Source organism: Leiobunum rupestre, chromosome 3 (genome assembly GCF_980474605.1).
Source record: "Leiobunum rupestre chromosome 3, qqLeiRupe1.1.hap1, whole genome shotgun sequence".
In the NCBI taxonomy this organism is placed as follows: Eukaryota; Metazoa; Arthropoda; class Arachnida; order Opiliones; family Sclerosomatidae; genus Leiobunum; species Leiobunum rupestre.
In genome coordinates this window covers 64,380,545-64,392,811 of record NC_143386.1, presented here as the reverse complement: position 1 = coordinate 64,392,811, position 12,267 = coordinate 64,380,545, and the positions used below count along the sequence as shown (strand labels likewise).

The 12,267-nt window shown below is 39.4% G+C and overlaps 2 protein-coding genes across 2 annotated transcripts; one reads left to right on the top strand and one right to left on the bottom strand.

Annotated features, from left to right (window-relative positions):
- The first annotated feature begins 5,692 nt into the window (after positions 1–5,692).
- LOC149954204 (gamma-glutamylcyclotransferase-like) lies at positions 5,693–6,665 on the top strand. Its single transcript, XM_090170298.1, has 3 exons — positions 5,693–5,998; positions 6,127–6,260; positions 6,330–6,665. The coding sequence occupies exons 1-3, from the start codon at positions 5,897–5,899 to the stop codon at positions 6,589–6,591; spliced, it is 498 nt and encodes a 165-aa protein (XP_090026424.1). The 5' UTR covers positions 5,693–5,896; the 3' UTR covers positions 6,592–6,665.
- A 723-nt stretch (positions 6,666–7,388) lies between these two features.
- Fkbp59 (FK506-binding protein 59kD) lies at positions 7,389–9,520 on the bottom strand. Its single transcript, XM_090168979.1, has 8 exons — positions 9,413–9,520; positions 9,127–9,348; positions 8,794–9,057; positions 8,483–8,730; positions 8,339–8,422; positions 8,095–8,268; positions 7,791–8,042; positions 7,389–7,714 (listed from the first exon to the last, which is right to left on the bottom strand). The coding sequence occupies exons 2-8, from the start codon at positions 9,344–9,346 to the stop codon at positions 7,592–7,594; spliced, it is 1,365 nt and encodes a 454-aa protein (XP_090025105.1). The 5' UTR covers positions 9,347–9,348; positions 9,413–9,520; the 3' UTR covers positions 7,389–7,591.
- Positions 9,521–12,267: the final 2,747 nt, after the last annotated feature.

Genomic DNA, 12,267 nt, shown 5'->3' with positions numbered 1-12,267 from the left:
TGTCCCTCGTATGTCAGACGATACTGCGGCTAGACACTACAAATACGTGAGTTAGAACTTTTAATTAAATTATTTATACAAGTTGCAGAAGGTAGTTCGTTTCAACCCTTTAAAATGTCGAATTAATTACAATTATATAGATAAATTACGATTTAAACGGATTATATATCGGATTAGTCGTAATCATGTAAACAAAAGTTCTAAATTAAATTTAAATAGCTTGTCCTTATTAATTATATTCTAGGGTTCGCCAGCGATAAATAAATTATAGCAATAAATTTAAGGAGTTTAGGGATGGGTGGAACAAATTACGGCTCTTCGTTTTTCCAATTGAAATTCGGATGTACCCAAAAATGGACCCAATGTGCCCTAAAAACAACCAAAGTCACCATTTTCGCCCCTATGTACCCCATTTCGGACCAAATGTACCCCAAACTGGACCCTTTAGCTTTATTGTAATGTTAAACGCCCATAGAGATCCCCCTAAAAAGAATAATAAACTGGCGGTCCAATTTTGGGTACATAAATTATTTCGGAGAGATAAAACTAATTCGGGGGCAAACTGCTGCGATTTATAGTGAATGGGAAAAAAAGCCAATTTCTAGCGATTGGGAGCAATAATAAAACCTTATAATTTGTATACACTCTGCTCTTTTTTTCCAAAACACTTTTACCGATGACCACCCGCTATTTTACGGTACCCTTTTACAACCCTTAGGGGCCCGAAAGTGTTTGAAAGTGTTTGTCGGCGAAAACCCATTGAACTATTTATTACCAACTCGAAAAGACAGGTGCCCTAGGCCCGACATTCACTATGACGGGTAGGCTGTTTGCATAACATCGTGTCAGTCCACACCGCCTGCCGAATAGGGGCAGATAACCTATTGACCTAAAATGGGTTAACACCTGTGTTTTATGGGTTATAACATCGTAAATCAGCTAACCTTTTGACCTAAAATGGGGTGCCTCCAGATATTAACTATGACGGATCGGCTGTTTGCATAACATCGTGTCACCGCCATAGGGGCAGTTAACCCATTGACCCAGGGGTAACATCGTAAATCATCTAACCTATTGACCTAACCTATTGACCTGCCGAATATTGCCTCAAAATGGGACCCCTACAGGGGCCCGTTTCACCCTATTTAACGGTTTATAGCTGTTTGCATAACATCGTGTCACCACCATAGGGGCAGATGACCTATTGACCCAGGTTTTATGAGGGTAACATCGTAAATCATCTATTGACCCTAAAATGGGGTGCCCCCAGCTATTGACCTTTTGACCTGTCGAAAATGTACGCAAAAAGGGGGCCCCTATAGGGGCCCGTTTCACCCCCGTTTCCCCCGCCCGCAGGTGCCCCCTTATAGGTATACAGACTCCCTTATCTCTTGCACCAAATTTTGACTTTCTATCTTTAATAGATTTGAAAAATCTATGGAAGTCCCAAGCGTAATATTTTGATAAAATCACTTACTTCCCCCTTAATAATTCACGTTAAAAAATAAGCGTTAATTTGGGCAACAAATCTTCGTTTTAAGATCTTACTCGTAACCACGTTGAAATGGAAGACGCATTTTTTTTGTCTACTTTGTCTAATTAGGTGTTGGACGTAATCATTTTCTTTAACAATTACTTTTGGGAGATCTGAATATTCAGTACATAGCTGAAAGCGTAAGTTCACTACAATAAATGTACATGTATGTTGTGATTAGTAACGATTGTTTACGTTAAAGGCTATTGCCTCCTAGTACTACTTGTTTCGGAGATGGGAGTGCATAGAGCGGAGGGGTACATTTATGCCTTGGAGGGCCGACGGAGTAAATGGTTTCACTGTAGAGAGTAGAGGGTGGAGGGAAAACATTTTCACAAACACCCTATCCCATTCTCTCCGGAGTTTTTTGCCTATCTCTGGAGGGAAGTAAGCCGGAGGATATTTTCACTCCGGAGTGTGGAGGGATAAAGCGTTGAGGAGGCATTTATGTTTCGGAGATTGGAGGGAAAATAGCGGAGTGGGACATTCATGCCGTGGAGGGCTAACGGAGTTAATTTTTTCCTTCCGGGTGCCGGAGGGCTGAGGAAGGAGGGTAGAGGGAAAAATGTGTACCTCCACGTTCCCTCCGGCTCACTCCGATATTGAAGTTTTTCTCCGGAGTTTTGCATACCTCTGGAGGGACGTAAGCCAGAAGATATTTTCACTCCGGAGTGTGGAGGGATAAAGCGTGGAGGAGGCAGTTCTGTTTCGGAGATTGGAGGGAAAATGGCGGTGTGGGACATTTATGCCGTGGAGGGCTAACGGAGTTAGTGTTTTCACTCCGGAGAGGTGAGAATGGAGTGTAGAGGGAAAAATAGGTGTTTTTTTTTTCGCCTGTTCTGGGTTTTTTGAGCAGGTTCAAAAGTGTAGCCCTATGACGTAATTTTACTCCAATTCTATCTTGACGAAAAAATCACGAGTTCTAGTAAGAAGGGAGTAGTTAGAGGCTAAAGGTTATATATTTGTTTTGTTTTTAAGATGGCGACCGGTGGTGAGATCATCAATATACGACTCATTTTTCTTATTTATTTAATAATAATAATAATCAGCTAGGCTAATACCCAAGACACCACCTTAGGTCTAAGTCATCAAGCAACTTTTAAAGTCATTAAATAGCATTTAACAATTGGATATTCGTTATTAAAAGCTTGCCACATGTGAAGATGTTCAAAACCCGTTATGTTTTCGTGAAACTAAATATAAGCAGACGAATTTTCTATATAAGCTAGATTACTCCCTTTACACCTCCTTTCGAGGAGGAGTAAAAAGTGTAACGTTTGAGCTCTGGAACCAGCGAACAAAATTCGGGACCGGGTGAATCTTACCCCGGGGCCCGAGAACAGGCGAATAAAATGTTTTAGGGTAAAAAGTTTACACTTTTTGGCCTGGGACAGGCGAAAAAAAAACCACCTATTGTGTTCCTCCACGTTCCCTCCGAAATTGGAGTTTCCCGCTGGAGTTTTGCCCAGGGCTGCCAGTTGGGCGGTTTTCCAGCCCAATTGGGCTACTTTCGACAGTCATTCACGAGAAATTTATCGTTGGGCTATTGGGCGATTTTTTGGGCTAGTCGATAGACTCTTCACTTTGACCTTCGGGATATAATTTATTTTTAGCAATTGATGGAACTTATTCTTCTTTATTATTTCTTTCTGAAAAACTATCGTCTGCAATTATGTTTTTACTCCTATTAGCTAGACGGCTCTCCATGGGGTCTATACATATAATACATTTTTTATAGTGGCATTTTTCTGTGCAGGTGCGTGTTTAGTTTTACCCTTAACTGCCTTCCTTATTGCTTATTTCTACATACAAAGACCCTAATATAGTTATATAGCCTAGGGTGCTGGTAAATAGGGGAGGGGATAAAGAAAGACCCGAATACGGTTTTAGGTCATTTTCATATTTGCGATTGGAACTTAAGAGTCATCATCTCTTCGGTATTCGACTTACCTCGTTTTTATTTTTAGTTTAGGAATTGCATGGGATTAGACTTGTTAGAAAGCATTTTATACGTCGGGTTTGGATTATCAAGACTTGTTATAAAAAATTCGCAATTTATCCATTCGCAATTTATCCTTCCACCAAGTCTATTAAAATTTAATAGTTCCATTTACGAATGATGAATCTGGTATTTTCGTCCATCAATAACAGGGTTGCCCCGAAATTTTTAGATTCGTATTCCCTGACCATTTTAAGAGGTTTTTCCTGACTTTTTAAGGCCAAATTTTTCAGTGAAAAGGTTATTACAATGTTTAAAAATTAGCCAAACTTTCAAGAAAATAAATGATAATCATAAAATTTGTCATAGATCTAGAGTAAAATTACTTTAAAAAATGCCAAGATAAAATTGAATTCCCTGATTTTTCCTCGATTTTTTATAAATTCTTAAAATTCCCTGACTTTTCTCTGATTTCTCTAACGTGTGGCAAACCTGAATAAACAAAACTCCCTAAAATAGTTACTTCGTAATTGAACGAAGCTCTCACTGTGGATGGAGAGTTACGTTTGGCCGACCACAAAATACACGTTACGCCGACTGTCCATTTGGCCTACTGCACATTTGTCCGACTGAGAAGTAGGACAAATGGACAGTGCATTAGACCGACTGCTCAATTTTCCGACTACTCATTTGGCCGACTACTCATTTTGCCGACTTCTCATTTGGCCGACCTCTCATTTGGCTGACTGTTCATTTGGCATTTGGACGATACTAGGTGCGTTTGGCTAGGTACTGTGCTCTAGGTCGCGTTTTAGAAGGCCCAGATTGGTTATGAAGAACGGGGCTGGGGGGCGCCGGTCCGCCCCCCCAGCTCTCGAGCGAAGTGAGTGCGTGGCGCCGTCAGACGCCAATACTTAGAATACATTGCTCTTTCTATAAGTCAACCTAACACTAAAGACATATATAATGACAGAGTATAAGAGTCGTTGAAATGAGCAGTCGGCCAAACGAGCAGTCGGTCAAATGAGTAGTTGGTCAAATGGGCTGCTCATTTGGCCGACCAGAATTTCAGCTAAAAGAATAGTCGGCCAAATGAGTAGTCGGCCTAATGAGTAGTCGGCCATATGGTCTGCTCATTTGGCCGACCGAAAACTCAACCAAATGAGTTGTTGGCCATATGGGCATTCGGCCAAATGAGTAGTCGGCCAAATGAGTAGTCGGCCAAACGAGTAGTCGGCCAAACGAGTAGTCGGCCAAACGAGCAGTCGGCCAAACGAGCAGTCGGCCAAACGAGCAGTCGGCCAAACGAGCAGTCGGCTAAATGAGTAGTCGGCTAAATGAGTAGTCGGAAAAATGAGCAGTCGGTCTAATGCACTGTCCATTTGGCCGACTGCCCATTTGGCCGAATTCTCAGTCGGACAAATGGACAGTCGGACAAATGTTCAGTCGGTCAAATGAGCAGTCCATTTGGCCGACTGTCCATATGACCGACTTCTCAGTCGGACAAATGTGCAGTCGGCCAAATGGACAGTCGGCGTAACGTGTATTTTGTGGTCGGCCAAATGAGAAGTCGGCCAAACGAAACTCTCCCAAATCATTAGATGGTATAATATTTGACCCGGGTTTAAATATTGCGCGCCTTTTAAAAATTAACAATAAGAGTGGATTATCTGCTAAAAAACAGAACTTGAAAGGCTTAAGATCCATTGCGGTATTACCACATAGGGCAAGTTTCAAAAAAGATAAGCATTAGCTGTATATTTTATCTTTACCAAATAAACAGTAATCTTTGGTAAACTAAATTATTTATCTCGCTTTTCTTTCTCTACTTGGGTTTAATTAATCTAAGCCTAATTAACCACTGGATTTGTAGCTCGCTCCGCTCAAGTCTTTGTTGAAAATGAATGTTTTATAATATTTTCTATTAAATCTAAATATTCCTTAAATTTTAAACGAAAATTTTAAACTTTTGGCTTTTTCTTAAAATATTTACGTTTTTGGGCGATAAATTGGGCTACTTCCCAAAATTATTTGGGCTGAATTTTGGGCTAGTTTGAAACTCGTTGTTTTATAGTTGGGCTAGAAATTGGGCGATTTTTTGAACAATTTGGGCGTCAAACCAAAAAGATTTTCTGGCAGCCCTGGTTTTGCCCATGTATGGGTAAATCTTACCCCGAGAACAGGCAAATAAAACGTTTTAGGGTAAAAAGTTTACACTTTTTGTCCTCGGACAAGTGAAAAAAAAAAAAAACCTATTGGGGAATCTCGAGCAGTCAAATGGAATACGTTATAAAATATATGCATGATATTACTATCAAGATTCAGAATTTATAATAAATTGTTGATTACATTCGTCCACGTCAGTACGATTGAGGACGCTGCACTTTAATCAAAGATCTTTTTAGACCCAGGATCACCAAAAAATGGGCTCCATTAAATATTTTGCATTTGGAAGCAATATGTGGAGTGCTAGAATGTTTGTAAATAACCCAAATTCGAAAATTGTGGGCATTGGGAAGTTAAAGGTATAAAATAACTAAAATAAGTTTGTTACATCAGCCCCAAACCTGATCTAAAGAATTGGGGCAGATGTAAAGAACAGCAGCTGACAATAATTAATTTATAAATATAATTTTACGTTATTGTACTTCAGGGCCATAGGTTTACTTTTTCCTCAGGTTCCGGCTTATGGCAAGGGGCTACAGCAACGTTAGTCGAAGATGATAATAAATTTGTGTGGGGTGTAATTTGGGATTTGCCAGTTCAATATATCGAAATTTTGGATAAGTGAGAGCCACCATAAGGAATACGATTAAAGAAAGAAATTAAGAATATTCCTCCTTGCTCTTTCTACAGGCAAGAAGTTGGTTATACTCATAAATTAGTTGATGTAGAGGTAAATGGAACGTTCATACAATGCAAAACCTACATATTGACAACAAACTTTACGGGGGATGGATTGCCTTCAAAGGCCTATAAAACTGTTATAATCAAAGGAGCAGAAGAGAATAAAATTCCTACAGACTACTTGGAATTTCTAAGAAAATTTCGTGACAATGGTAACGAAGGTCCAATGGATTTTGTATCCAAAATGGTGCAAGGTCATTCGCAAACCTAATCACAAAGTCAATTATTTACTTTTATATATTTTCTAATGTTAAAAGTAATAAAAGTTAAATATTCAAAACGACATTTCAATCTTAACTGGCTATAAAGTAGTATCCCTCTGTAGCTTTGGGCTATGGCCACCATTTTGAGGGCAGTTTTTTATCTAAAGGAAAGAACATGGGTGACGTCGACATACGTCACGCTGATATTGCTCTATACAACCTGGCTGCCTCCATGGTTGTCATGCTTATTCACAAATGGACTTGCATGATCCCATTAATGATTTCACATAAACTCTGTGGCATTCCCATTGCAATGATTCACTGCCCTTGTTGCTACCAGTAAAATGGCAGCTGTCCACTTTTTTCCCTGTAAAGGCCATATTGCATTTTATTTTATACAATGTATTATGTCTAATGCCTGTTTTGTAATGAATCTAGGAATAATAAATGAATTATAAATGAGTATTGGATACAACAGTAGTGTAGCAGGGGAGGTGGTAGGGGCTGTCCGGTCCAGCCGGCATTTTTCATGAGCTACCCATGGAAATAACTCTTCCGGCCCAGGCCACATTTTCATTAGCTATCCATGGAAATAACCCTTCCGCCCGAGGCCGGCCGCATTTTTCATATGGAAATAGAAGAGCGATAGACTGAAATCTGATGAATATTGAGAGGGGCGGAAAAATCTGGAACCACCCCATGTGACAAAAGGTCTAGCTACATCACTGAGATACAATCACTTCATTTCTGAATCACCATAAATACTTTAAGAAATACTCAATATTTGTTCTTTTTAAGATTTTATTTGGTTTCCTATAGGTAACAAAGGAAAGCCAAAATTAAAAAAAAATAATTATAAAAATTTCACATGGAATAAATGCCAAAAAACTACACCATTTCAATTACACATAAAATGATAATAGATATCATTGTATGAATATAACTTAAATTACTAAAGACTTGGAACAGTCAAAAATCCATTAGTCAATGGATGAAATGTCATTGAAATTAATTACTACTGAGAATTTCGACATTCTCTAAATCTGAATGTTCCATTTTATCACCCGCTTCCGTTCGTTGCCCATTCTGCCAAACACCAGATTCGGTAGTGGTGTTGTTACGAGCCTCTTTCTGCAATTTAAACAAATCAGACAGAAATACGTTAAAGAATTGCCAAAACGAGTTGTGTAACCAAAAAAAGAGATACCCTTTTATCCGCTTCAGCAAACTTAGCAAACATATTTTGGTATGTTTTCTTTTCTTTCTCCAGCTGCTGTTTCAAATTATTTGCGCATAAGCTAAGTTGATTTTTAGCTGCCTTATTTTCCGGGTCCAATTTGAGCACCATTTTGAAATCCTTCATGGCTATTTCATAGTTTTTCAGCTCCCCGTTAGCTTGACCTTTTCGAAATAAGCCCTTAATATTCTCTGGTTCAATTTCTAAGGCCTTCTCAGCCGCCTGAAAATGTTAAGTTTGGATTAACAGTATCAAAATATAAAGTTTTACAAACCTTAATGGCTTCTATAGAGTCCTTGAGTTTCAAATAGCAAGCTGCTAAATTGAGATGAGCCGCCAAAACTATTTTTTGACGTTTATCTTTAGCGTCTTCCTCAGCATCATAATCATTCTCGATGAGACTCAAAATTCTCTTGTACTGTTTTTCCGCTAACTTGAAACGACTTTGCTGCGAATTTCAACAATATTCTGTTAAAAACCTTATAATTTTAACTTTTCCTGCTGGATTAGTTTCTTACTTTAAAATAATCCGTTCCTTTGGTTTTAGCAATTTCAGATTGTTCTAGTTTTTCGATTGAATTAAGTTCCCACGCTTCTTTTAACTGAAAATAATGTTGAATTTAAGTACAGCAATGTTTTTTTACAAAAAATAGTTGATATACCTTTTCAAAACTTTTAAGCGTAACTGTATACGATAAATTAGCATTTGGTGGAATGTTTATTTCATTGTTTCCTTGAGCTCCATATCCAAATTCACTTGAGAGTTTTATAAGAGATATTTCTCCTTTTTTCATTTGCTGTACAGCAATTTCTAGACCACTGATAATGCTCTTCTCTATTCCTTCTCCAATTATAAACGTAACATCTTTTTGTTCAAATATCTTTTCATCACACTGCCCAATATAGTGAACTGTAATGACAATATATCGTTGTAAAATTTAAAGACTTGTAATATAAAATATCTATTCATTACTTTCAACTGTGGAACCATCTTTAGGAGTGGAGTAACCCTCTCCTTTTGTTAAAATGCGTCTTTGGATCCCGCCATCCTTCTCTGGTGACAGATCTTCCATTTTCCAACTAAAAAGTTCAACTTCGAAGACTAGCGTGGAGTTAGGAGGAATTTTTGGAGGGCTACCAGCAGCTCCATAAGCGTATTCGGGTTTGCAAGTCAAATTCGCTAGTTCTCCTTTCTTCATTGTCGCAACTCCAATGTCCCATCCTTTGATCACATTTCCTGAAATATTACGTGAAAACAAATATGAAATATTTGAATATATTTACGTTTAAGAGAAAATGGGTTTACCAGTTCCCAGCGTGAACTCAAACTGTTCACCCCTATCTCTACTGGAATCAAAAACAGTTCCATCTAAAAGTTTCCCCACATAATGAACCGAAACAGTGTCTCCTGTGGAAGGAGAATCCTTTGATGATCCTTCTTTTATTATTTGTTTCTGGACACCTTCGTCTTTGTTGGGTGTGATATCCATTGATTCACTAGATGAAACGTTTTTTGTTTCTCCCATGACTGGAAATAAATTAAAATATGCAAATGAAATATTATGACCATATTAAAAAAAGCATTGTCTTACCAAGTTAACAAAGATCGGTTTGTAAAATACCCAGAAAAGTTTAATTCAGCCGGTAACTGATAAATAACGAGGAACGAGTATGTAAGATTTCAGATTTTACGTTCGCCGAATGTTCTAGAGCTTTAATCATTGAATTGGGAATAATACTGCTAGAATTACAATTACGATTTCGGTTGCCATGGTTACGCGGGACCTGTTCTGAGAAGACTGTACGAAATTCATCTTTATAATTAGGCGGTAGCGCCATCTATATTTTGTAAAGATATATGGCTAAAAATAAATAATTATTAGCTAACTCACCGTAACTTGTGTTAAAAAGGATCGTGTTGACAGATTAAAATTATTTTAAAACATTTTCCAAGGTTTGTTTGTTACGAGAAATCATATATTTCAATTTCGCGTCAGATTCGCTCAAAAATTCAATTGCCATATAGTGGCCACCACCAGAGACAGATGCCGCCACGGTAGAACGATAAAGTTGATAAAGTTTCCTTATTTAAAGAAATTGGTCCCGCGCCAGCCAGATTTAGTTGTACCTCTATTTATTCCCAACTCAATGGCTTGAACCATAGATATAGGAAACGTATATAAAGTAGAGACGAGTCGGGCCCACTTTTTTTTGGCCCGACCCGACCCGACCCGAAAAACGTAAAAATAAATTTTGCCCGATCCGACCCGAAATAATTAAAATAAAATTTTTCCCGACCCGACCCGATAAATTAAAAAATCGATTTTGCCCGGCCCGTCCCGGAAACCCGACAAGACCCGAAAACTAGATAATTCCCGAAAACCCGACCCGACCAGGAAACCCGATAAGACCCGAAGAACCGCCGCAACCCATAGCATGAAGCTTTTTTTATTTTATTATATAGTGTAGATGTAGATATGCAATACAAAATATAACAAGAGGCCTTTATTTATTTAAACAATTTTTGTAAAGAACAGTTAGTTGCGAAAGAGTTGAACCTTTTAAATTCGTTCTTCGAGGACCAAGTGTCAGTCCCGTGCTGGAAAATACACGTTCGTCACTCGTTTGTGACGCGGGAATATCTAGAATTATTTTAGCTATATTTTTTACGCCGAGACACAATTTGACGCCGTGAAATCGAAAGTAAAACCAAAACGAAACGTAAGAGAAGTTTAGGCGAGTCGGACGACTGAGACGACCTTGAAATAGACGCTAGTCGCGCTGCTCGCAGAACTCATTACGTCTATCTCTCTCCCACCCCCTCTATCTCTCTTCGTACAACACCCGAAGGGCTGAAACATTTCACACGACCTACTCAGTACGCAGTCGCGGGTAAGGGTCGGGTCGGGTCGGGCCTTTTATAAAAACCCGGCCCTTTTGAAAATTGACCCGGCCCGACCCGGCCCATTTAATTTTAAAATATAAAAAACCCGGCCCCGACCCGGACCCGATTGAAAATTAGCCTGACCCGGCCCGACCCGAAATTTTCAAAAATTAAATTTGCCGACCCGACCCGTAAAAATTAAAATTTATTTCTGCCCGACCCGGCTCGAAGCGGGCTCGGGCCGGGTCGGGCATAAAAAGCCCGACTCAATCGGGGGCCCGACTCGTCTCTAATATAAAGGTCTAGATAAAATATTTCAAAGGGAGTGACTACGGAGGTGACAGCTAGCAGAAACGCGTAATTTCTGCAGGCTATCCTTATAAGGCGCTATCTATCGCTAAGAAAGCTCGTGCTATCGTCGCGAGAGCCATTGTCTCCTGCTTAAAAATTATACTAAAAGTCACCAACAGATGGTGTCTAAAGACTACGGCCTGCGGAAAGGTCAAGCACTTAGTACCAAAATTCTAGAGAGCTCGCGCTCTTGGTCACGTGCCTTCCTCGGTGTCTTAGACGCCCCGAAATTTATCTAGACCTTTATATACATTTCTTATATCTATGGCTTTAACGCTGTCTAAAAGCAAAAACTATGTAACCCATAGAAATCTCATAGGTAACTAGAATGCTGCCGCCTACGGCCGAGCTTGTCGCCAGTTCGTTTTGAACCTTCAGCCAATGAGAAGGCGTAGAGTGGTTCCGCTACTATCGTGGGAGCTAGGTGACGTCATTCATTCTGGTGACATTAAATTCTTGGCAGAACCACTCTTTGAGCTCTGATTGGCTGAGATCTGGCTATCGTCTGCCACGGCGTTTGGTCCATTTGCCAGTTACACGGCAGCATTCTAATTACCTATGAGATTTCTATGATGTAACCTTTTTGGCGGGTATTTTAAAATAAATTTATTTAGATATACTTAATCCTCCCTTTTAATGTTAGGAAGGAATGAGCGGTCGAGCTTGAAAAAAATTTGATATTTTTGCAAAGATTTGGGATTGAAAGCTGTGGTTTTCGTCACTGTTATCAAAATTCATCATAGAATTTAAATAACCATAGAAATCTCACAGGTAACTAGAATGCTGCCGCCTACGGCCGAGCTTGACGCCAGTTCGCCTTGAACCTTCAGCCAATGAGAGGCCGTAGAGTGGTTCCGCCAAGGAGGATAATAATCCTCCTTGGATCCGCTACTATAGCGGGTGATAGGTGACGTCATTCTCTCTGGTGACATTAAATTCTTGGCAGAACCACTCTTTGAGCTCTGATTGGCTGAGATCTGGCTATCGTCTGCCACGGCGTTTGGCCCATTTGCCAGTTACACGGCAGCATTCTAGTTACCTATGTGATTTCTATGTAAATAACTCGTTAAAGGACAAAACCATGTAATTCATGATACGTGGTTTTTCTTTCATGTAACGATACGGGCTGCGTTCGGTAACCTCATAGAAATTAAAGAGAGGAACGGAAAGTCAGTCGCATTTACGACTTCAAGTAGATTCATATGTCTATGA

Excerpts from the sequence above, each read along its gene's own strand:
- LOC149954204 (XM_090170298.1), top strand. The coding sequence starts at position 5,897 with ATGGGCTCCATTAAATATTTTGCATTTGGAAGCAATATGTGGAGTGCT. Across the intron at positions 5,999-6,126 it reads TGGGCATTGGGAAGTTAAAG|GGCCATAGGTTTACTTTTTC; the intron begins GTATAAAATAAC and ends ATTGTACTTCAG. Across the intron at positions 6,261-6,329 it reads TATATCGAAATTTTGGATAA|GCAAGAAGTTGGTTATACTC; the intron begins GTGAGAGCCACC and ends CTCTTTCTACAG.
- Fkbp59 (XM_090168979.1), bottom strand. The coding sequence starts at position 9,346 with ATGGGAGAAACAAAAAACGTTTCATCTAGTGAATCAATGGATATCACA. Across the intron at positions 8,043-8,094 it reads ACTCTATAGAAGCCATTAAG|GCGGCTGAGAAGGCCTTAGA; the intron begins GTTTGTAAAACT and ends TAACATTTTCAG. Across the intron at positions 7,715-7,790 it reads TTGCTGAAGCGGATAAAAGG|AAAGAGGCTCGTAACAACAC; the intron begins GTATCTCTTTTT and ends TTTAAATTGCAG.